At 36.1% G+C, this 26728-nt stretch overlaps 1 protein-coding gene across 12 annotated transcripts in view; it reads left to right on the top strand.

Moving 5' to 3' along the window:
- Positions 1-26728, top strand: part of ANKRD12 (ankyrin repeat domain 12) — a 112560-nt gene that overhangs the window by 50650 nt on the left and 35182 nt on the right. For all 12 annotated transcript variants that reach the window (XR_003677207.2, XR_003677210.2, XR_003677208.2 and 9 more), the window contains 4 exons: positions 2288-2434; positions 6349-6549; positions 7893-8035; positions 17007-17154. Coding sequence is in view for 9 of the 12 variants with exons in the window: in XM_024120804.3 (XP_023976572.1) it covers positions 2288-2434; positions 6349-6549; positions 7893-8035; positions 17007-17154 (639 nt within the window). In the remaining 3 variants the exon portion in view is untranslated. The remainder of the gene's footprint in view (positions 1-2287; positions 2435-6348; positions 6550-7892; positions 8036-17006; positions 17155-26728) is intronic.

Raw genomic sequence — 26728 nt, 5'->3', positions numbered from 1 at the left:
TGGCAGCATGGAATTTTAATAATGAATTCATAAGTGTCTCACTTTCTTCTGTAAACTGAGTGTATATCACTTTAGAGCATATTCTGTTTTTTCTTTTTTTAAGGAGGTCACTACAGGTATAGGGGAACACAACTGATTTTTGCTTTTAATCTTAATCTAAATCTCACTGAATTTACTTTTTTTTTTTTTTTTTTTTTTAATTTTTTGGCTGTGCCTGCACAGCATGCAGGATCTTAGTTCTCTGACCAGGTATCCAACCTCCACCCCCTGCAGTGGAAGTGCAGAGTCTTAACCACTGGACCACCAGGGAAGTCCTAGAGCATATTCTCCTTAAAAGATTGTATTAAAATGCAGTTAATATCAAAAATCAAGTTTTGCAAATGAGAAAATAAAAGACAAAATTTTTCCAAAATTTTAGGAAGTATTTTAAGGATAGACACTGTGTATTTTTAATTTTATTTCTTCCAGTTACTAAACTCTACTATTTTTTCCTTAAAACAACTTTTCTACTTTCTTTAAAATTTTCACTGTTAAATATTTTAATTTTGGACGAGAAGTACATTCGTTATACTTAAAGATTTGTTATTCAGATGGAAAACTATTAAAATAACAATTGTGGTTTCTTATTAAATCTGAGAACCAAAGCATACAGAACGTTATTAGGAGAAAGTATGTTTCAGAAAAAAACAGACTTCTCCAAAAGACATATTTAGAGCTTTATAATACGTTTAGTATGTTGGGTGAAACACTGTGCTGAAACTGGCTTTATACTAATTGGATCATTAATGACAATGAAGTGAGAAATAAGAAAATAATCTATTAGAACTATTAATAAAGGCTGACTTTTAAAATCTTGAAATTTTTTGTTTCTGTTACATAAAATTTTGCAAATATCAACAAAATGGACATTTTAGGAGCTATTGAATTTTGAGTGATTTGTGGGCAGCAGAGTTTAAACATTAGGACCTCTAATTTTTCTAGGTCATTAGGATGCCAGTTTATCCTAATTAACTAAGTGGTACACTGCAAATTTTTATGTCTTAAATTATAGTATGGTAATATTTAAATAATATCAAATTTTATTAGTTTCTTGAAAATTTTACCAGATCAATAAATGCTTATCTCCTGGAGTAGTCTAGCTGCTGGCCACATCTGCCTGAGAAAAACCACAGTATTGACTACTAAGCCTTCTCTTCTTCCACTCATTTTTGCTGTTTTACATTTATTTAAAATTTTTACTAATTTATTTAATTTTGTAGCCCCTCTTTATACCACAAACCTGGATCAGTAAATCCCAGATATTGGTACAGAGTTTCCCAAGAAATAAATTCCTAGACCGTTAATAGGCAGCTCATCTCACAGGGCCACTTGAATTAATTCCCAGAAACGTCCTAAAGGAAGGAACAGACACCTGTATATCTTTGACCTATGGAATCCAGTTCCATCTGAATTTTCTGTCACTTAATGGGGAATGCTGGCTCCATTGCCAGAGATTTGCCAAATAGCTAAATCTGAGAGCTGACTTTATTTCTTTGAACTATGGAATCCAGTTCCATCTGAATTTTCTGTCACTTAATGGGGAATGCTGGCTCCATTGCCAGAGATTTGCCAAATAGCTAAATCTAAGAGCTGACTTTATGATGGATCAAATCGCTGAAAAATCTTAGACATTTTTGGATCTTTTCAGGATCTCTATTAACCATCCCCGGCCCCTTACCACACACATATATAGAACCTTTAATTTGCTCAGTTTTAGCTTTGATTAATATTGTTCCATGTTCAGCTGTCCGATGACTGAAATAAAGTGATTTGGCTTTTTTTTTCAATAATTACTCCATGTGATGTGCGTTGTCTTAAACACCTCCTTAGAAGATTGTACAGATTATTAGTGGAATTAGGGAGGTAATATGAAGGAACGTTGCTATATAAACTTATCAATAATAGAATAAAATTATAATGAATGAAAGAGGCATTTCAAAGATGTAAAACTAAGGAATGTTTAAAGTGTTATTTAATAGAACAAATCATTAAAAATTTTACTAGTACTAAATTTCCAAATGTTATTAATTTTCTGAAAATTACACAAGACTATTTTTTTCAAAGCATTCAGGAAGAAAATTGCTTATATAATAAAAGCCTAGTGCCCTTTTGTCTGCCTATTGCAAGTTCCTCTGTTACCCTTGTTTCTCATAAACATGTATCATCTATTTTTAAGAAGTCTCCTTATGCTTTACCTTTGAGTGCTTACATTTATTTCAGATTCTTACCTGTTTATTAATAATTCCAGAGAAAGAAGGTCCAGAAAAGAAGAAAACAAAAAAGGAAGCTGGAAATAAGAAGTCCACTCCAGTTAGCATTCTTTTTGGTTATCCACTCTCAGAGCGAAAGCAGATGGCACTTCTTATGCAGATGACAGCAAGAGACAACAGTCCAGGTGACACTTACCATCATCAAGTTCTTGTGTGTTCATAGTTTTCCTCACTGTAGCTTTGTCTTTTTTTTTATAATGACTGTCTTTGGATTTATTTTTATTTTATTTATTTATTTATTTTTGGCTGTGTTGGGTCTTCATTGCTGTGTGCAGGCTTTCTCTAGTTACGGCGAGCGGGGGCTACTCTTCGTTGTGATGTGCGGCCTTCTCATTGTGGTGGCTTATCTTGTTGCAGAGCACAGGCTCTAGGCACACGGGCTTCAGTAGTTGTGGCTCACGGGCTCTAGAGTGCAGGCTTAGTAGTTGTGGCACATGGGCTTAGTTGTTCCACGGCATGTGGGATCTGGAATCGAACCCACGTCCCCTGAATTGGCAGGCGGATTCTTAACCACTGCGCCTCCAGGGAAGTCCTTGACAAGTATTTTTAACTACTTTAAATGTTTATCCTTTCTTGGATTTAATCAGTTTCTTATAACATAAGTTTGCAATTTTACATTTATTTGTGTGACAGTTGTTTATGTCTGTATCATCCACTAGATGAAAAGCTATACATGGGCAGGGACCTTTGCACTTAGTGGACATTCAGTGAATATTTGTCAACTAAAATGAGTACAGTTGACACCTGAACAACAGAGGTTTGAACTGAGTGGGTCCACATATATGCAGATTTTTTTCAGTAGTAAATACTGTACTACTGCACAATCCGTGGTTGGTTAAATTTGCACATGCAGAACCGTGGATATGGAGGGCCAACTGTAAGTTGCCACGGATTTTCAAATGTGAGGAGGGTGGGTGCCCCTAATCCCCGAGTTGTTCAGGGGTCAACTGTAATATAGAATTGGGTCAGTCAGCATGAGAAATCTGTTGCAGAACTGTGTGTGCTTTTACCTTACTGCAGAAATTTTTACCCCCGTTTCTGTAAAGCTGCTTCTGGGTTTATAGTTTACTTTTCAGTTCATTAGCAGACTGCTGTAAGCTGGTAATCTTATCACATACTTTTAGAAGCAAGAGTGTAATTCATGTTTTAGTGTTTAAGATCTGCTAAAATTTATTTTAAAAGGAAGAATATCTGCAGTATTCTATTCATTTCACACTTCTAGTTAAGGTGTTGTGCTACTTGTGTGAGTGTGTTTATTCAAGTAGTTTGCCCTCCAAAAATGATTAAAGATGGCTCACCAGCAGGATGAAAACCAAGAAGGAACAAACCAACTTGCTAACTTATTAAAAGGGGTTTAAAAAGTAGATAAAACCCAGACAGCTGGACTGAGATAGTTATTACTACTGAGCATTGAATTTAGCTATGCATTCTGGTAGCTCACAACACAAAAATTTTAAGTTGTATAGTTTTCATTGACCAATACAAGAAGAAAGTAAATCACTTTTCTCTAGAGAAAAAAAATTTTTTGTTTTGGCTCTGACTTCAAGGCGTCTTTTTATATAAGACTTTGGGTAACATAACAGCCTGTTGAAATGCATTGAAAAGGACACAGTTTTTCTAGTGAACTTTTCCAGTGTTAGCTCTTTTTTTTTTTTGCAGTAAAGCGGACCTCTCACTGTTGTGGCCTCTCCCGTTGCGGAGCACAGGCTCCGGACACGCAGGCTCAGCGGCCATGGCTCACGGGCCCAACCGCTCTGCGGCATGTGGGATCTTCCCAGACCGGGGCACGAACCCATATCCCCTGCGTCGGCAGGCGGATTCTCAACCACTGCGCCACCAGGGAAGCCCATGTTAGCCCTTTTAAAAAAATGGGACAACTTGGTAAAATTCTTAGAGTTTCTATATATCATAGTTTCCATTAAACATGAGTGTATCTAAATCTTTCACTAATAAAAACATGTTAGGGCTTTCTGCTTTTTTAAGTAGGGCATGTTGTTTTGGTTATTCTTCGGCCTTTCCACCCACAACTGGGGAAAAAGTGTGGCCAAATTAAAGTTGTTTACAGTGTTAAACTTTAAATGTTTCTGTAAAATGTTGACTTTGAGTCGGACTTAATAGTTAGATGGGAAGACTTATTTTTATTTATTTATTTATTTACTTACTTACTTATTTTTGCGGTACGCGGTACTCTCACTTTAGCCTCTCCCGTTGCGGAGCAGAGGCTCCGGACGCGCAGGCTTAGTGGCCATGGCTCACGGGCCTAGCCGCCTCCGCGGCATGTGGGATCTTCCCGGACTGGGGCACGAACCCGCGTACCCCGCATCGGCAGGCGGACTCCCAACCACTGCGCCACCAGGGAAGCCCAAGACTTATTTTTTAAAACTGTTTTTTTAATACTATGAACCTCTATCCATAGAGTAAGTTAAAGAATTAATACAGTAAGGCAAAAAAGCTTAAGTCCTCCCTCGTTTCCAATGATCTCCCCCCTTGAGAGGCAAGCACTATTAACAGTTTCTTATTTTCTAGAAAATTTCTAGATATAAACATGCAAACATGTATCTTTTGTTGCTGTTCGTTTTTAAATATAAATAAGATTAATACTATAATACTGTTCTGCAGTTGGTTCTTTTCATTTAAAGGGTACGTCAGTCATCTTTATTAATATATGTAGAACTAGAGTAGAGAGCTTTTGAAATAGCCTGTTTGCCATCTTATAGATATGCTTGGAGTTTAGGGTTCATTGTTTTATCCATTACATAATTGATTTTCCATGTTTTTGTTTATTCTGATTGCCATTATGGATAGTACTACTGTTACTTTGTCTGTGTGTATATTATTTTGGAATGGCTAAGATTTATATGAATTAATTCCTTTCAGGTTGTTTGAATTTAAAAATGTCCTTTGTTTTTAAGAAGTTCAACCACTAATTTTCTAAATAAATAACTTGACTATAAATATTATAATAAGAATCATGTATTCATTCAACAAATATTGCGTGAGTATACTGTGTACCAAGAAGTCTTCTAAGCAGCCGAGATACAGTGATGAATTAGACAAGGTTCATACTCTTCTGGAGTATACATTATAGAAATCCATAGATAGGAAACTGTTACTAACTGAATGTACTTTAAAATCCAAAAGGTAGACTTTAAACTTTTTCTTATTGAGAAAAGGATGATAATGCTTCAGTGCTCTAATCATGTCAGTTTGCAGGGAAATTATTATATGATGTCAGAAAATGATTTTCCATAGACTTTTTTCCTCTTAGAGCTGTTGTTTTCTTTTAAATAGTTGTAAATTTTCAGAGTTAATTAATAACACTACATATGTCTTGAATCCTTAATTGATTAAGAAACTAGTTTTTTGTTTTGTTTTTTTCCCATTTCTGAAATGGGGAGGAGAGGACTTTGGGTGTCATCCAGTTTAACTTTCTTGTTTTTGAGAAAGAAACTGGAACAAAAATCAAAAGATAGGAATCAAAGCAAAGCACTTTTTTTTCATCTTTTATCACCCACTTTTTAAAGGCCTTTTTCTAGACTGTCCTTATTTCTCATAGATATTAAGCTTCATTTCATACTAAAATCATCTATGACCTTAATTTGCACCTAATATCAGAATAGAACTCCAACAGTTTGAGTCAGAGGTGTAAACTCTAGCCTTCAATGTCATTTCATCTAGTTCTTGAAATAGAATCATAACATGCCATGAAAAACATGTTTTTTTGCAGTTTATCAAATTATTCATTAAGCAAACACTTTCAGGGTGCATACTTGATATTTTATTATCATTTTAAACCAATTCTATGAATTGACAGAATAAAATATTTTTTTCTTAATTGGTTCCTGCAATATTTGATAACCCTAAAGGAAGATCTACTACATGTAATTGGGTCAAATTATTAGTGTATCATCCAAGTCAAGTTTCAGGTTGTTTGGGTGAGAAGATATTCCCCTTGTTAGCACGTTACCTATAAAAACCTTTAAATGAATATACAAAATATTTAGTCTAGGACTTCTGTTAACTTTTCTCTTTCTTATAGATTCCACACCAAATCATCCATCACAAACAACACCAGCCCAAAAGAAAACTCCCAGTTCTTCATCTCGACAGAAAGATAAAGTTAATAAAAGAAATGAACGTGGTGAAACTCCTTTACACATGGCAGCTATTCGAGGAGATGTAAAACAAGTCAAAGAATTAATAAGTTTAGGGGCAAATGTGAATGTGAAAGATTTTGCAGGTAAGACTTGTAGTTAAAGACTAATACTCAGGAACTAAAATTCTGAGTTTATCATCTAAACAGATGCTGGTTACAATTTAATCTATATTCTTCATTCCTCTTTCTGAAATGAAAGAGTTCTAGAAGTATAATATAAAACTGTTTTGGAGTGTATACCTAAAACCCTGATCTCTGCTACAATTCCTTGTCAGTAATTACTCAAATACTTAAATATTAAACTTGCATTTTATTTGGCATATTACCATATAATTTTTTATCCAATTTCGGTTCTAGGTGAATTACAGTTAAATAATGTTTAGACCATTTATTAGCTTGAGCACAAGGACTGTAAGAGAGTGGCAGTGTTGTTTCGCACAGTAAAAGTATTGGGGAACAATGTAGAAATTCCCTTTAGTTTCACATACTACAGTACCCTATCCTCCCATCCCTCAGGTCCTTTCTTTTTCACAGAACTGTTGTTAATAATTTGGAGGCTGTCCTTTCTGTGCACTTGCAGGATCATATATACAATGAACATTTAGTTATATAGAGACTTTTTAAAAAAAAATCAAATCACTCTATCTGTGTCAGCCTATAGTTCTGCAATCTCCCCTTTTTACTAGTGTCATACAGATATTTCTGTCGGTACATGTAGGTGGTTCTACTTCATTCATTTCAACAGCCACATAATAGTGTATAAAATAGATTCCGTGGACAATACTTCAGTAACCCTCTTGTAGAAATGTATTTGTGTATAGTTATGGAAGGATGATATTTCAGTAGAAAGGAAACTGCTAAATCAGCAGATGCATATTTAAAATTTTTTGAAAATCAGGCAAATGACCCTCTAAAAAATCTTTTATCAGTTTACACTCCCATCAAGAGTATATGAAAGAGCCTTGGGTTGGGGGGAAGAGATAAATTAGGAGTTTGGGATTAACATATACACATTACTATATATAAAATAGGTAAACAACAAAGGACCTACTGTATAGCATGGGAAACTATATTCAATATCTTGTAATTTTGAAAGACCCTAACAAGCTTATTTTGCCTTTTTCTATTCTTTTTCCATAGTTGAGATGATTGTTCTAAATTATAGCAAGTTATTGGATAAGCTTAAATGTTTAGTACTTTTGTCAAATAATTTAGTCCCAATGGAAATAATATGATTGTGGATGAACCTTCTGTAAAATTGGTGGTTTTCTTAGGTACTTATTTCCAGTAACTTGTTCATCACTCCTTTTTCCTTCTGTACTGTGTGCATGTAGAATCAGTATGTCACACATGGTTATGTATCTAAAAAGCATATGCGTTGAATTAGTAGAAGTGAACCATATGTTCAATTAATATTGTAACTTTAGGTTGGACACCACTGCATGAAGCTTGCAATGTTGGATATTATGATGTTGCTAAGATACTTATAGCAGCTGGAGCAGATGTTAACACACAAGGATTAGATGACGACACTCCACTCCATGATTCTGCTAGTAGTGGGCACAGAGATGTGAGTATAATGGAAGGAGCAGTAATATACATCTTCAAAATATAAATTTAATCCAGTCATTTAATTCACTTCTTAGTCATATGATCTTGTGTCATATTTCACTCATTGCATGATGAGCTCATCTATATTATATTTTTCCTTTTTTCTACCTTCTAATTGCTAATTCCTATCATAGATTTAGCATTTTCTTTTCATAAAACCTATTTAACTTGGTAATTAAACAACTTGGCAAATATTTATTTAAAAGGCCATTCTACTGTCAGATAATTAGATGCAGTGGTTAAAGCAGATTTTACTTAAAATAAAATTTTACATTGTCATGATGCCTTTTTTTAAGACTTAATAATATTTAATGATTCCTCTATATATAACATCTGTTCCTGAATTTTAGCTGACATTATTATTCAGATGCTTATGTATAGAATAATAAAGGCATGATTTAAACAAACATGATTATATATGCTTGCAAATTTAATGGCTTCTTTAAATATCATGTTTAATTTGTTTTGATGTAATATTATGAACCATGCTGGGTTTTAAATTCCATTTTCATTTTCAATCTCTGGCATGTTGACATCAAAGCCTAACCAGTCTTTGTTGTAATGTAGCTTATGTTTTAAGTGTGCTTAATGCTTAGCTCCATTACTATAACCTGCTTACAGCCAGAGCAGATCAACCTGGGGCACTATTAGCAATGGTTCTAAAGTAGGATTTTGTTTATCAAATAAGTAGTTTTTCTCTTTCACTTAATTTTAACTTCTATCAAAGAATACTTGTACATAGTTTAGAAAGTTGAAAGGTACTACTTAGCTTATAAAGGTAACTACCTGCTCCCTCCCATCCCTCTGCACTTCCCAGTACCTTTAGCCAAAAGCAGCTCTTGTAGGTGTTTCTTCTAGTAGTTATCTCTTTATTTCTAACAAGATGGAAGCTATTTTGCTTTTTAAATTTTTAGTCACTAGTTATTGACCCCCTGCAAAGGGTTTTAATATATATTGCTGCTCAGAGACGCCCAAATTTAATATAATTGTATTTTCTCTTGGATTTTTGTTTATTACCTTGGTTACTGCACTGCCTTGTTCTGATTTTTCTTATTTAGTTTTCCATGTATCTCTTTCTGTACTTCCTTAACTCTCTCTGACATAACTCTAAAATGCCCCTGAATAAGGTCAAACACATTGATCAGTTTATTATGTTTGAGAATATCCTTGTATACAAGATATCTTGTATCCTGCTTTAATTGGGACTAGCTGCTCTCTAGATCTGTAGCATAGATGCTGTCCAGGGATTTGTTTTTGCCATTAATTTCATGTGAGATTCTCAGTCTCTTCATGAGATTTCCAGTCTCTGGCTGGAGTGGTTGTGAACCACATTACATTAACTTTTCACAGCAGTATTTGTGTGTTTTCATTATGGGATAAGAAGTGTTGTAAATGCTTTCTTTATATGTATTAATTTTTTAAAAATATTTATTTATGTTGGCTGTGCTGGGTCTTAGTTGCAGCACGCGGGATCTTTGTTGCAGCACGGGAGATCTTCGTTGTGGCATGTGGACTTCTTAGTTGTGACATGCAGACTCTTAGTTGCAGCATGCGGGCTTCTTAGTTGCGACATGTGGGCTTCTTAGTTGTGGCATGAAAGCTCATATTAGTTGTGGCATGCATGCAGGATCTAGTTCCCCTACCAGGGATCGAACCTGGGCCCCCTGCACTGGGAGTACAGAGTCTTACCTACTGGACCACCAGGGAAATCTCAGCATTATTTTAATCATCACAGTAAATGAATAACCTTCTGGTGTTTCTTGTTGAAAATGTATGACCCATTGCATTCCAGTACCCTCAGCTTCTCCCAGAACATGGAGAAACAGACACAGGAGACACAAAGACAAAGACACACTGGTCTAAGACACTCCCAAGTTTATTAAACTGATATGAGTTCAAATTAAGGGACTAAAAAGGAGAAATATCAGTTTTTTTTTTTTAAGACAAAGTGAGGTAATAATTCATTAATCTGGAAGAGTTGTTATTCAGTACACTGTCTCTCTTCTCTAGTGAATAACGTAAAAGGATTTTGGTCATCTCATACCTTTGTGCTGGAAAATTCCCTTTTTTTTTCTCTTGTTAGCAGCAGACATTCTCTGCCTTATTTTCTTTTTTGACACAATAAAAATTTCAGTGTCGTGGTGCCTGTTTTTTAAAAGCCACTTTAGTTGAGAAAAAAATGGAATTTGGAGTGAAGATAGATAAGAATTCAATTCTGGCCTGGCCAGTTTCCCAAATGAGTGATCTCAAACAAGTTACTTTTTTCTTCTCAACTTCCATTTTCTCATCTTTAAATCACATAATAAATAATATCTGTCTAAAAGGGATATTTTGAAGGAAAAAAAACAACGCTGTGCACATAAACACACCTTGAAATCTAAAATGTTATAGAGATGTCAGAGGTCAAAGATTAAAAGGCGACTTTTATATTGCTATTTTTCAAATATACTCAGATATTTCAGAAATTAAAGATGCCATTTTTCTCATTTAAATCTTTCTATAAGGTATTTTTCATAATTCTCAAGTTATAATTTTGAAGAAAAATGTAGCCTATAACGTTATTTTTCCTAAACTGATCCTTGCTTACCATCGTTCCAGTCTTTTTGCTCCCTTGACAGTTCATACATACCTATGTGATAGCACTTAGTATATTATTTTTTACTCATGTGCTTGTCTGTTTTCTTCATTGAATTTTGAGTCCCATGCATACATGATTTATGTTCTGGCTGTGCTATTTTAAATACTGTACTTACTGCCCTTTTTTTAAAAGCATTATTGATAGTTTATCAAGCATGAATAGTTTTTCTTTAAATGTTGCATAAAAAGATTTCCTGATTTCTAAATATAATGTTAAAGAACTATGCCTTATGAGTAAGACATGTTTCTATGAATACAAGTTTCTAAATATGCACATTGCTGCAAAATATTTCCAGAAGCTGACCTTTGAGCTCATGTACTTACAAAGACTCAAACACTATTTCCAGTCTCCTTCCAGAAGGAGACTGGCATGCTTTTTCAAGAGATCTTTGCTTTTCCTCCTACCAACATGCCTAGGATAGTAGGAGTCACAATTCAGAGCTGTTGAGGGCTATTTTCTCCTTGTTCTTTTACTTGTCCCCAAGGAGGAAGAGGGAAATAAGATATAGCAAAACCCATTGGTATATATTTGTACCATATATTATGAGTCTCCACCAAAGAATTAGACTTCTTTCACTCAGTAACACTCATGACAACTTCAGCCATCCATAAAGCATTTCTAAGGTAGGAGAAACAGTTCTGTTCTAAATTGTTTCGAGTAAGAGAGGATTAACATAGCTTACTAAGAACCTAATCTTTGGCCTACCTTTCACAAATGTATATTACTTCATAATATACATTCTTATAATAGCCCTATTCTTAGTTCTATTTTAGATACTACCTATGTTTATTTTCTTTTTGTCTCATCATTTTTACTTACTTCTAATTTGCTGTCTATGTATTTTGGGTTTTTAAAAATTTATTTATTTATTTATTTTGACTGTGCCGGGTCTCAGTTGCGGCACACGGGATCTTCATTGCGGCGTGTCTAGTTGCAGCATGTGGGATCTTTAGTTGTGGCATGAGGACTTCTTAGTTGAGGCATGCAAACTCATAGTTGTGGCATGCATGTGGGGTCTAGTTCCCCGACCAGGGATTGAACCCAGGCCCCCTGCACTGGGAGCACGGAGTCTTACCCACTGGACCACCAGGGAAGTCCTGCTGCCTGCTTGTTTTAAGCAACTTTAAGTTACTTTAAATTCTTTTTAGAGTAAATAATTTTTTGCATATAAGAATGATCTGTAAAGTATTGGTTATTTAGGTTAGGGTTATTGTAGCATGTTTGAATGAACCAACTGTCTAATCATAGTCAGGAATAAATTTTTTAAAATATTTATTTATTTATTTTTGGCTGCATTGGGTCTTAGTTGCAGCACACAGGATCTTTCATTGTGGCACGTGGGCTTCTCTCTAGTTGTGGCACGTGGGCTCAGTAGTTGCGGCACACGGGCTCTCTAGTTGTGGCATGTGGGCTCCAGAGCATATGGGCTCTGTTGCAGCATGCAGGCTTAGTTGCCCTGTGGCATATGGGATCTTAGTTCCCCGACCAGGGATTGAACCCTCGTCCCCTGCATTAGAAGGCGGATTCTTAACCACTGGACCACCAGGGAAGTCCCAGGAATAAATATTTTTTGATTATTTCCTGACAGGTATAGAAAGCATTCAGTAGTATCAAGATCCTTCTGTTTTCTCATTCTAAGACTAACTGAAGGAAATAAGCCTAAAAATGGGGGGAAAAGTTTCAACGTACAAAGGTGTTCACTATAGCATTATTTATAATAACTAAAAGTTTTTAACTTCAGTTACCTTCTCAAACCCCTAAAAGGGGAGATTTTAAAGGACACAGTCCCACAAGGATAAAGAACAGAGGAAACAAGAAAACCAATATTTTGGGAGATAGAAATTTGAGGAATGAGTGGTGACTACATAGAACAGGGTTTGGCAAACTTTTTCTGTAGAGGACCAGATAGTAAATATTGTGGGCTTTGCAGGCCACATGCCACCTCCACTGACCCTCCTCCCTTCTCCCTCTCTCTCTGCTTCCTGTTTCCTCCTGTGTATTACTCCTTTATCAATTCTTTTTAAAGTATTTTATAAGAATATAAAAACTATTCTTAGTCAGCGGGCCAGATTTGGCCTACAGACCAAATTTATGAGCTCCTGATTTTAAAAATCCAAGAAAATTGAAACTAAAGCCATTTCAACACAGAATCCCAGAAAAACTGAAGCTCAGCAATTGATGGCTGGGTTCATCTGGAGGTGCCCATTGAATAAGACTGAAAATAGGAGGATTGAATCAAACTGGTTTTTTACCCTCATATTCCCTTCCTAACCCTTCACAACTAGATGACGGCACATTTCTCTGGCAGATGATTGGAGGTTTATTTCCTGACAAGTATAAACCATACTGTCTGGACTGACATACCACAAGAGTAGTTGGGAGTAAGGATTAAATGTAAGCTAATTAAGTAAAACATACTGAACGTTAAGACCTCAGTCAACCAGAATGCTGACAGTAAGGCTTATAGTTCTAGGGCAGGAATTGAAAGATTTCTCAATAGAAAAGTGAACTAGCCAAGAGGGGGTTCTGATGAAATGGCCCAGTCATATCACACTAGCACAAGGTCCATCTGTCAATAGATCCTACCTATGCCTAAAAAACTTTCAGCAAGTCTTCTGGTGCCTTACTCTTTTTTTTTTTCTAATTTATTTTTGGCTGTGTTGGGTCTTCATTGCTGCGCATGGGCTTTCTCTAGTTGCGGCGAGTGGGGACTACTCTTCATTGCGGTGAGCGGGCTTCTCATTGCGGTGGCTTCTTTTGTTGTGGAGCACAGGCTCTGGGCACGAGGGCTTCAGTAGTTGTGGCTCACGTGCTCTAGAGTGCAGGCTCAGTACTTGTGGCACATGGGCTTAGCTGTTCCGCGGCATGTGGGATCATCCCGGACCAGGGCTCGAAGCCATGTCCCCTGCATTGGCAGGCAAACTCCCAACCACTGCGCCACCAGGGAAGTCCCTAGTACCTTACTCTTAAATATGGACAGCCAGTGATCACCTGACCTTTGAGAAAGGTCTAATATGGAAGGCAAAGAGCAGAACAAGCAAATGGAAAAGTAGAAATGTGGAGGACACAATAAGGCCAAGAGAAACTTAAAAAAAAAGAAAGAAAGAAACACATTACCTTCCCCAGAGATGAGAGTTTCTTGTAGCCATGAAACAAAAAACTGAAGGGTTGCTAAGTAAGGAAGTTAACAAATTTAAAAATAAAAACAAAGAAAGCTCTTGGAAATTAATAATATGGTAGCAGAAATGAAAAATGGAGTATGGAGGGTTAAAGATAAAGTTGAGGAAATCTCCCAGAGACTAGGAAACAAAAGACAAAGGTGGAGGAGGGGAAATGAGAAAAAATAAGATTAATTCAGGAGATCCAGTATTATCTTAACAAGAGTTCTTAGAAGACAGAACAGTGAAAACATGGGACATTATCAAATAAATAAAACCAGGAATTTTCTCAGAACTGAAGGAACGTGGATCTTCAGTTTGAAAGAGCAATTGAATGCTCAGCACAATGGATGTTAAAAGACCAAGATCAAAATTCATTATCCTGGGATTTCAGAACAGTAGAGGCAAAGAATGTCCTCAAGCTTACAGAGTGAAAAAGCAAGTTCCATATAAAGGTAAAAAATCAGAATGGCATCAGACTTCAATAACAACACTAGAATCTAAAAGATAATGATGATGCCTTCAAAACTTCAGGGAAAATTATTCTATATCAAGAGTAAATATTAATCAAGTGAGGATAGAATAAAGGTTTTTTCTGACATGGAAAAATCTCAGTATATTTACTGTTTCTTAGGAATCTCCTGGAGGTGGTGTTTCAACAAAATGAGGGAGTGAACCAAAAAAGAAGATAAAAGGTCTAAAGAATCCACAGAATTGAGGGAAGGCTATTTCTAGGATGATAGGATAAACGGAGATGTCAGGATGACAACTGGGAAGCAAATCTAGACAGCAACCAGTCCATTTTAGAGCAAGTTAGAAGGCTTGGAGAAAGGAGTTTAACAAAAAAATGATGGTGTATTGAATTGAAGAGATCTGTACTTGTAGCAGAATGGGGGATGAATTAAAGATGAGTATATGGAAAACCTAGTAAGTGAAAAGTCAAGATAATTAACTCTCTGGGATAAAATAAACTTGTGTAAGAATGGAAATTTTGCCATGGTGTACTACTTGGTTCAACATTTATAGTAATCATAATGACACACACAAAAATAATATGTCTATCTTGGAAAGTTAGGAGGAGGGGGAAGTCGATGTGTATGGGAGGAGAGGGATGGAGTTGGTTAAAGAGAGCTGAATTGTGTTTTCCATTGTAACACAATAGGCAGTGCCTAAAACCGAAAAATATGGAAGCAGCACGCTATGTTACTTAAGTATATGGACATAAATATCAGGGACGATTGTTTTTCACCAGCAGCCTTGAAAAGCCATTTGATCATTTAAAATCATAAACATGTAATTTGATAAAAATTAGTAAACAAAAAGGGAAATTAAATATTAACAGTTGAGATCATGCATAATTTGTTTTCTTTATACATTCTTACATTTCAAGTATTCTGTATTGATGGTTTATTCTTTGATAGTCTAGAAAAGATTTTTCATTATTTAATTCACTGTGAATCTTTATTATTCTTAAATACTTTCATTTGTTAGAAGTTCCTAATTTATAGCATCCTGTTTAATATTGCTTCTTTAAAAAGACATGATATATTTCCTCAGTACCAGAAAACACCATAGTTATGTGTTAGGAATACAGAGACGAATAAAGATCTCACATGAAGTTTATGGTCTAAGATAAGGGGAGAAATGTGTTAATAAATTATAGTATAGATTTACCTATGATAGAACACACTCATGTCACTGGAAGTAGAAGCTCAAAACAAAAAGAGATGTTAGGGACGCAGAATTAATAATACTTGGCCACCTATTTGACGTAGAGTATGAGTGAAAAACAAGAATGTGATGACTCCCAGCTTTCTGGTTTCAGTGACTGGGTGTACTTTGGTGCCAGTCACTGAGAATGGAAACAAAAGATAAGGGTGCACGTTTAATGAGCTCTGGGACCTATTGGTTTCAGCTTTTGTATTGAAATACAGTATATCCAAAGAATATTTGGATATTTGATTTTGAAGCTCAAGAAGAAGGCTGAGAAAGAGCAAGCACGAGAATGAAAATGAATGAGTGGATTGCATAATCGTCATCGCATTCAGAGTGGGTGAGCTCTCCAAGGAGATGATGTAGACCAGAGCATGAATCAAGTGAATCAAGGACAGAGCCCTAGGGAAACAATCTATGGCTTAGATATTTACAGATCTTAGGAGACTCATTTCATTGGACTGACGGTAACATAATTGTAGGTAGAAAAGTGAAGGGCCAATAAGAAAAAAGTAGTCGAGGCCCCAAGGGTAAACATCTTTTCAGGAACTTGACTGTAAAGGAAAGAAGAGAGGTTTAACTAGAGGAGGAGAGTATAGGTTTGAGCAGTTGCGTTTTTTTAACCTGTGTTTCATTTCTTTATTGCCATTGTTTTAAGGCAAAAGAGACATGAACTGGAAAGACTGGCTTCTAGAAAGGAGCCAATTGAAAAAGAGGTAAGAAATATAGAAAGGAAGAGGAATAAGGAGCAACAAACAAATGAAATGATGAATAACCAGTCACATCTTGGTTTGTGGAGCCCAAAGCTTATGAAATTTGTGAGGGCAGGATTCTTTAAGAAATGAATAAAAAATTAGATATAGGGCCATATAAGGGGACCATGAAAATGAGAGGCCTTGAAGTTTAAGCTTTAGTAGTTTTAAGTAAACCCAGATCAGTTAGCGATAGTTTAAATCCCAGAGTGATGGGGAACAGGTGATTTAGAGCCTTGGTAGCGATGGTAGCCTGAAACAGAGGGGAGATACTTCTTTTGAGACTTCCTGTAGCCTGTACATTCCAAGAGGCCAGGGAGCTTTATACTCTTGTTCATTGATTTATCTGAAGAACTTGGAGCAGTGCTTGTTAATAGGTACTCAGTAAATATTTGTCAAATGTATGATGAAACAGGAAGAAAAATAATGCGATTCAGTGCTAAAATAGCCCAGCTTAAATTTTGAGGAGCAAATTTCTTTGTAGTAGATACGATCAGAAGGGGGATGGCGATGAAAATGGAACTTGAGAGTAATTATGATTTAGAATAGACACTGAGGAATGGAGGCAGAGGAGATGAAGCAGGAGGATATGAGTGTGATCAAGAGGAAAATGGTTGAAATAATGCAGTCTACTAAAGGACTGAGTCTTCCTACTGTTTAATGTTGCAGATAGTGAAACTGCTACTTCGTCATGGTGGAAATCCATTTCAAGCTAATAAACATGGGGAGCGTCCAGTGGATGTAGCAGAAACAGAGGAGTTGGAATTGCTGCTAAAAAGAGAGGTGCCTTTATCTGATGATGATGAGAGTTACACAGGTTTGTTCCACATAATCTGCATTCACCTGTTTGACATGATATTTAGTAGAATATTCTACTTCTGCTTTATAATGCCTAAAATGTTGAGTACCTTAGGTAATGCTATCTAGCTCTTAAGAATGGTGAATTTAGTAACCTAAATTTAGGTGTTTGCTACATGTCCTCTGTGTAAATGTAGTCATAATGCTCTCGCCCTATTTCTCTGATATCTTTTCCCCACAGATTGCTGATGTTACATTCAAGCCTATTGCAGCCTCTCTCCCCATTAATAGCTACCACCACTGCTATACACTACCACCACTAGCTATCCCACATCTTGAGTTCTTTTAATTCTTTTATAAATTAGAGCACCACTAACCTTACTCCTCCTGGCATTAATGAGTCATCTTTGCATTTTTATTTTTGCAATTTAGGTGGTTGAACTCTGGTCATTGTTGTAAAATAGAGGCACAATTTTACAGTCACAGTTTTAAAAAGGAAAGACCCAAAAAGAATATTTCATAAAACTTTTGGCATACTCAGAGTTTAAAAAAATAAACATAAACAATTAAAAAAATATAAGAGAGAAAAACTTCCCTGTATTGAAGAAAGTCTTTTGTGTACAGATTGGAAGGTTTCACCATGTTTCAGGCAAAAATCAATGGAAAACAATTCAATAAGTCTCATAACTGGCCATATCTTTACAAAATTATAAACAATTCCTATAAGCAATTAGGTAATAATACTACTTTTATATTATTTATAAATAAAATGAAACCATACTCATTTAATCTCAGCCATTGCCAGAGGGCAATAGGACAACATCTGTACTTTTAAAAGAGAAAGGTCTACCATTTACTTTTTTTTAATTGAGGTATAATTGACATATAATATTGTATTAATTTCACATGTACAACATAATGATTTGTATACACTGAAACATGGGCACTACAATAATTCTAGTTAGTAATGGTCACCATACGTAGTTACTAAGTTTTTTCTTTCTTTCTTGTAATGAGGACTTTTAAGATCTACTCTCTTAGCAGCTTTCAAATGTGCAATGCGGTATTAAGTACAGTCACCATGTACAGTACATCCTTATGACTTATTTATTTTATAACTGGAAGTTTGTACCTTGTGACCCCCTTCACCCATTTAACCCACTCCCCCATCTCTGACAACCACCAGTCTGTTCTCTGTATTGATGAGCTTGGTTTTTGTTTGTTTTTTAGACTACACATGTGAGATCATAGAGTATTTGTCTTTCCCTGTCTGACTTATTTCACGTAGCATAATGCCCTCAAGGTCCATCCATATTGTCTCAATTGACAATATTGTGTTCTTTTTTATGGCTGAATAATATTTCATTGTGTATATGTACCACGTCTTCTTTATCCATTTGTCCATTGATGGACACTTAAGTTGTTTCCAGCATTATTGGAAATAATGCTGCAGTGATTGTGGAGGTGCATATATTTTTTTGAATTGGTGTTTTCATTTTCGTTGGATAAATAACCAGAGGTGGAATTGGTGGATTACATGGTAGTTCTATTTTTCATTTTTTGAGGAACCTCCATCCTATTTTTTTATAGTGGCTACACCAATTTACATTCCCACCAATGGTGCAAAAGGGTTCCTTTTTCTCCACATCCTCAAGCCAACACTAGAAATTTCTTATCTTTTTGATAATAGGTGTTCTGACAGGTATGAGGTGATATTGCATTGTGGTTTTTTTGTTTTTCGTTTTTAAGATGTTGACGGTAGGAGTTTATTAGTTTATTTATTTTTGCTGTGTTGCATCTTCGTTTCTGTGCGAGGGCTTTCTCTAGTTGTGGCAAGTGGGGGCCACTCTTCATCCTGGTGCGAGCGCCTCTCACTATCGCAGCCTTTCTTGTTGTGGAGCACAGGCTCCAGACGCGCAGACTCAGTAGTTGTGGCTCACAGGCCTAGTTGCTCCGCGGCATGTGGGATCCTCCCAGACCAGGGCTCGAACCCGTGTCCCCTGCATTAGCAGGCAGATTCTCGATCACTGTGCCACCAGGGAAGCCCTGCATTGTGGTTTTGATTTCCATTTCCCTGATGATTAGTGATGTTGAGCATCTTTTCATGTGTTTGTTGGCCATCTATATGTCTTCTTTGGGAAAATGTTTATTCAGATCCTCTGCCCAATTTTTAAATTGGATTGTTTGTTTGCTATTGAGTTGTATGATACCAGTTTTTTATGTATTTTGGATATTAACCCCTTATCAGATACATGATTTGCAAAGATTTCCTCCCATTCAGTAGGTTGTCTTTTGTTGATGATTTTCTTTGCTGTGCAGAAGTTAAAATCTCAATATTTTATTATGAAAATGTTCAAACATACAGCAAAATTCGGAGAATTGTACAGTGAACCCCCTGTACCCACCAGCTGTTTTGCAGTTGTTAACTGCTTATATTTCCTTTATTACATTATCACATATCTATTCATCTACCCATCAATTCTTATTTTTTGCTGCATTTCAGAATAAGTTGTGGACATCTCTAAATAATTTAACATGCATTTCATTATAACTAGAGTTCAGTTTTTGTATATGGTTTTTAGGTAATATTTACACTTGTGAAATTAATAATTCTTTAATAAATCATTCTGTGAGCTTTAAGAAATGCATAGACCTTGTATAATCCAACCGTTTCAAGATACAGCATATCTCCAATACTCGAGGAAGTTTCTTATGCCCCTTCCTAGTCAGTGCCCACCCCTACCTGATCATTTACAACCCTCATGGTAAAGATGATTAGACAAGAATCACTAAAGGCTGGTAAATCTAGGGAGAATTCTTTTTTCATAAGAGCAGATATTTACATGACCTTTTCACATTACAAGAGAGGAGGGAAAAAAAACCAATGATTATATGGTAGAGAAATCTAGCACCACCTGGACTGAGTGATCAAAATTAACATCATCAAAGGAGAGACAGATGCATATCATGTGCCTCTACATGTGGTGCCCTGAGAAGGATAGAATATCACTTGTAGCATTCTGGCTGAGAATGTATAATCATGAGGAATGTTCTGCTTCTTTTTAAAAGCCACTGTCACCAAAGATTAAGAAATGTCAGTGTCATGAACCAATAAAGGCAATAGAAATGTTCCAGGCTATCCAAAGAGGTAATAATTAAAGGCAATACCTGCTCCACGACTGTTTTCTGTCCTGGAGGGGGGGAAAGATTATAAAAGATATTATTAGATCATTTAGCAAGGAATATGGACAGTAGATTAGTGTTGTATCAGTGTAAATTTATGAAGCTGACAACTGTACTGTGGTAACAAGAGAATATCTGTATGTCTTGGGAAATACTAAAGTATATAGGGATAAAGAGCGATGATATATGTAATTTACCCTCATATAGTTCAGGGAAACAAATGTATTTATACACATGTGTATATATAGAGAGAAAGTAAATGATAACACAAGAGAGCAAAATGTTAACAGGAGGAAAACCTGGGTAAAGGATATATAGTGTTCATTATTTTTTATTTTTCTAACTTTTTGTGAGTTTGAAATTATTTCCAAATAAAATCTAAAATATACAAATACATAAAATTTTTTTGCTTTGTCCATTGAAAAGATCTAAAACTGACTAAGACAGTAGCAGTAATCATTCTTAGTACCCAGATTATAATCAGGAAATATTTTCTCCTAAAAGAAAACCAAGGTTTCTTGGAAAAAATGGGTGATGCTAAGTCTAGGGCAGGAAATATGTAAGATGAACTTGGAACATCTTGTCATTTCAGATTTCAGGTCTTGTCAGAGGCCTTAGGAGACAACTTGAACAGTTCCCCACTGGCCAAAAATGCAGTAGTTTGAGTTTCATTAAGGGTGTTAATTGCAAAGATTTGAAACCCATCAAATACGTTTAAACCCATGAGTCTATGATGATAATTTTTTTAATTTATCATGGTCATCAGAGAACCAATTTGTTATCTTAAAAATTAAGCAAAAAAAAGGAAAAAAAATCAGTCATTTATTTCACCTTCATATTTCTATATGAACTCTTGTCACTGGGTAACCTCATTATGGGTGAGGAGAAATGTTTTTTATAAGATTAATCCAGCTAAAAGAGTGAAAAGAAAGACTGACCATTTTGCAACCCCCTGTTAGTTAATGTATGGGAGCATTGAGGATCAACAGTTGCTAACATTAAATTAAAAAGAGAAAGAAAGAAGGCATTGCCTACCCTTGCTGGAATGCCCCTGTCCTCCACTCCCCAGTCCTCAGGATCCAGCTGCCATTTGCAGGAAATACCCAGACAGAGGAGCATGCTGAGCTGCACCAAGCAACATTCAGACCGCAGGAAACCCCAACAGCATCGTTTCCCAACAGATAAATTGTACGAAAATAAGAAGAACCTGTAGAAAATAATAAAAATGATGTAAGTGGCATATCACACTTTCAAAAATGGGCAAGACTAAAATATTAAGCATGTATTTAACAGGTAATTTATACTTCAGGGGAATTTTGTACAGAACTCAGTTAAGGGCTTCCCTGGTGGCCCAGTGGTTAAGAATCTGCCTGCCAGTGCAGGGCACACGGGTTCGACCCCTGGTCCGGGAAGATCCCTCATGCCGCAGAGCAACTAAGCCCTTGCGCCACAACTACTGAGCCTGCGCTCTAGAGCCCGTGAGCCACAGTTACTGAACCCGCGTGTCCCAACTACTAAAGCCTGCGCGCCTAGAGCCAGTACTCTGGGGGGAGAGGGGAATAAAGAGAGAAAAATGTAATGTTGGTTAAAGGGTTGATAAGCAGTATATTGTAGTGGGAATGGTAATGATGGAGCTAAAGCTATAGGCAAAATTGTAAAGGTGGCAGCTTTCCTTTTAGTATGTATTTTCACTCCTTCAGCCTCCAGTAAATGTAAACGAAAGTGTTTTGGTACATAGACATTGCTTAATAAATATTTGTTGAATTGTGGAGGAGGGGTAACTGGCCCTAAGGGATTATGCCAGAATCCTCCATCTCCCACAGATCCAAGGAGTAGCTGGGCTGAGTTTGTCCATTACTGAGACTGGGGAAGTTGGAGAAGACCTAGTCCAGCAACAGGGAGGTCTTTTCCTGGTGCTTCAGTGCTGACTGGCAGTCCCAGGGGAGCCCACTTTCCCTTCCACTGCTTGCAAAGAGCTGCCCCTTGGACTACTTCATCTTCAACAGCGACAACAAAAGGAGTACTTAAGAAAATTCAAGGACAGCGCAAAGGCTTTTTGGAGCTAATAAAAAACATGATTATATAATCAGACAACACAGTAGATGAGCTGATGTGGGACTTAAATGATTAGGCTATAAAATCAAGTAAAACAAATCCTCACAACACAGCAAAAATACAAAGAGAAAGAATCCTGAAAGAAGAGATAAGATAAAAGACTTAGGGAATAGATCTAGGAGCTGTAGCAGATCATTTTTTTTCTTAATTGGAGAATAGTTGCTTTACAATGTTGTGTTAGTTCTGCTGTGCAGCAAAGTGAATCAGTCATATGTATACATATCCACCCTTCTTTAGATTTCCTTGCCATTTAGGTCACCACAGAGCACTGAGTAAGTTCCCTGTGCTATACAGTAGGTTCTCGTTAGTTATCTATTTTATACATAGTAGTGTATATATGTCAATCCTAATCTCCCAATTCATCCTACCCCCCCCCTTCCCTGCTTGGTAGCTGTAAGTTTGTTCTCTACACCTGTGACTCTATTTCTGCTTTGCAAATAAGTTCATCTGTACCATTTTTCTAGATTCCATGTGCAAGCAATATTATACATTTGTTTTTTTCTTTCTGACTTAACTTCACTCTGTATGACAATCTGTAGGTCCATCCACATCTCTGCAAATGGCACTATTTCATTATTTTTTATGGTTGAGTAATATACCATTGTGTATATGTACCACATCTTTATCCATTCCTCTGTCAATGGACATTTAGGTTGCTTCCATGTCCTGGCTATAGTAGGAGCTCTAACAGATTTAGCATATGAATAATAGCTAGTTATGGGAATTTAAAAGGGAAAAAAAGAAACAGGTGGAGAATAGTCCATAATTATACAATTAGAAAAAACTGTTCCTGAGCTGAAGCAAGCCCAAGTCTGTCAATTATAAAGCTCAGTGAGCTCCAGGTGGAATGATGGAAGAAGCATGTACACATACCCCTAGACATACTTTGATCAAATTCCTTGTAAATTCTGAGCGTAGCAAGTTACAAGGAAATATAGTCGCATTGGCATTGGACTTCTAACTTACAACAGTGGAAGATAGACTACTGAGAGAAAAGAACTGCAGCATAAGAATTATGTACCTGGCCAAGGTATTGTTCACCTGTTAGGGTAAAGGAAAGATAATTTAGGGGTTTAAAAGCTATATCAATGTATTTTCTTACTTTAAAAAAAAAAAGTTATGGAAGAATAAACCAACAACTTATAAAAGTGGTTACCTAATAGGAGAAGGGTATGTGAATTATTATTAGGTATGTGAATTATTATTAGGTAAAGGTATGTGAATTATTAGTCTTTTTGAAAAACAGTCTGGCAACAGCTAACAAAATACAGGGGCTCTTACCTTTTAGAGAAATATACTGAAATATTTCTTGATGAAATGATACCATGAATGGGATGTGCTTCAAAATGATACAGGAGTAGGATGAATAGAGGTATGGGTTGGCCAGAGATTGATGGCTATTGGAGCTGAGTGATGAATACATGGGGGATCAGTATAACATTCTGTCTACTTTTGTGTAAAGTCAAAATTTACCATTATAAATACAGTTTTAAAAATACTTATGCTCCTTAATATAGTAGTCATACTTCTGGGAATATCCCATGTTTATTACAGCAGTGTTTTCAGTGGCAAAAGAAAAAATGTATAGTCATACAGGGGATCAGTTGCATAAATCAAGGTATATAGCCACACCACAGACCATTGTACAGCCATGAAAAGGTATACTTAACACTGTACCAGTTACTTGGAGAGATTTTCATTAAGATATTGTTGAGTCAGAACAGTCAACACGAAGGATCATAATATCTCATTTTTGTAAAATGAACAATGTTTTAAAAATCTATATGTTTGTATATGCACATATATTTGTGTAAAATTTTATAAACATGGAGTAAAATCTGGAAGGATGTATCTCAGGCTGCTAATGAGGCATGTGTTGGGGGTCAAGTGGCAGAGGAAAGGATGACTTGGGTGGAGGGAAAGGAGGTAGAACTGGACATAGTCGTGTGATAATATTTATGTACACATAAATATACAGGACTCTACAAAATCTCTTGCCCTGCACCACTGTTTATTTAATCCCCATTCTCTTCCCTTCACAACTAAGTTTCTTAAAGTGCATTGTGGTGCACTTGAAGTACCTTCCATCCAATCTATGTTTACTAACATCGCACGTGATCTTCCAACAACAAACCCCTTAGCTGTCTTTTTAGTCTCTGTGGGATTTGACAGTGCTGACTGTGTTCTTCCTAAAATTCTCTGGTCCTGGTTTCAGAGAGGCAGTTCTCTCCTGGCTTTTCCTCCTGGAAGATAATTATCTTCCAGCTTTTCAGACTGTTCCTTCTCAGGTTCCTTCCAGATCTCATCTCTTCGTTTCTTCCTCATTCTCTTCCCATACACCCCTGTGTTTATTTTTCCAAAGATTTACTTTCTGGAACCCTCTTCTCATACCAGATAATCTCCCAAATAAAGTTCACCCACACTTACAGCTTTAACTACCATCTATGTTGTGAAGCCTTTTAAATATCTCTTTATTCCATACCTTTCGCTTACGCTTCATGCGTATATATTTAACTGCTCTCCGGATGTTACCACTTAGAATTACCACAGAAATCAGTGTACCTGGAATGAACTTCTTTTTTCCCATTTACACTCCTCTTCTTGTTTTTCCTGTCTCATCAGTCAGCTATATGTATGTCCTAAACTTGATAGTCATCCTAAATTCGTCTTCCTCCTTTTTCTTCAGGTCAGTTAGTCTACAACTGTGTTTGTCACACATGATGTGTTAGGCATTGTTTAAGCACTGGCGATCTAGCTGATTAAGAAAGTGGAGATACTAACATAATCATCCCCTAACCCTTGTCACTTCTTATTTTCAAAATATTTGTAAATCCATCTACCAGTCGCAAGCTGGAAGTCATTTGAACATCTTTGTGCTATGTGAAATCAGGATTATAATAGCTGAATTACATAGGCTTCCGCAAGAAAGTAAGAAAATAAGATTTGAAAAATAGGAACATTTCATATGGTATGTTAATACTCCCATTTATTATGGCTACAAACTCTGTAATCTTGGTCTCTTCAGAAAACAGTAGCTGTGAAAAGCAGCTTTGGTGAAAAATCTTTCTATGAGAAAGAAGTGCTGCAGTAAGTTTTTCCCATGGAAGAAGTTAGGTATCTTATTTGAACTTACATGTTTCATTAAAGTGAAACACATTTTAGAATCTTTTTTGATTATCACCGATACTGTTTCATGTGTTCATCAGCTATGTATTGATTTTTCAGCATACTTATTTTCCCCATGGTGAATGTGCCTGAATTATTGCTTGATCAAAATCCCTCAAGGAATGATTCAAAAATCATCAGTAAAAATCATCCGTAAGTATCATACAAAGATTTTGAAGTTGCTGAAAAAGACTGATAAAAATACCCAAATTTATTGCTTAATTTACATGAGGTCCTTGTTAGACTTAACGTCATCTAATCTAAATTCAGAATGTGTTAATATTTAATCAAGTATTCATTTTACTGCCCATAGATGTTTGTACATATAAAGCCTGGTAGCATTGTTACCCACCTTGTATGTTATGTCATCCATGTGACAGATACACTTTAAGTGTTGCAAAGTTAGAGAATATAACTGACTATGGATTTCAGAACTTAATAAATTTGGGGTAGATAAAAAGGTACTATACATGTAACATTTTAAAATACGGTTTATTCCATTAGTCATTGTGCTTTGTGCCAGTGCTACTGAGAGTAGCTGTTCTGCAAACTGTTACTGTTCCTCAGGATACAGAGCTTGTGCCAGAATGTACATCAGTGCACTGCTTCCTTCATCATAGAGGAAAAAAATGCTGTGACAAAAATGTCAGCTGAACTAAGTGTGCTCGTGACATAACTGATTTCTGTCTCTGGCACAAGCCCGTTATTTCATCATTTCATCACAGATTTGTAATAAACAATTGGCAGAGTGGCCTTAAGTTCATGGACCACACTGAGTAGCCATTTTATGTTGTGCATATCAGACATTTATGATATTGTTGCAGGAAATACATGTCCTAGTTACTACAGCTTATTCGTATACAAATGTGTGGCACTTATAAATTTGCATAATTCTTTAGTTGTTTTCCCCCAACCTCTGCCCTTTTTCCACAGTCTTATTCCACATTACCTTCCTGACAGAATTCTATCTAATAATAGTGTTTGCTACAAATAATTGCTTCTTGCTACCCTGCTGAAAACTCAAGTCATATTCAGAGAGCCAGACCATGCTTATAAACCATAATTATGGTAACAGCGCCTCCCCCAATACTTTCTGACACTCCTTAATTGCCAAAGTAGAGATTCTGCTG

The sequence above is a fragment of the Physeter macrocephalus genome, chromosome 19 (assembly GCF_002837175.3).
Source record: "Physeter macrocephalus isolate SW-GA chromosome 19, ASM283717v5, whole genome shotgun sequence".
Lineage (NCBI taxonomy): Eukaryota > Metazoa > Chordata > Mammalia > Artiodactyla > Physeteridae > Physeter > Physeter macrocephalus.
The sequence above is the reverse complement of the archived record's forward strand: the minus strand, read 5'-3'. Positions and strand labels throughout refer to the sequence as shown.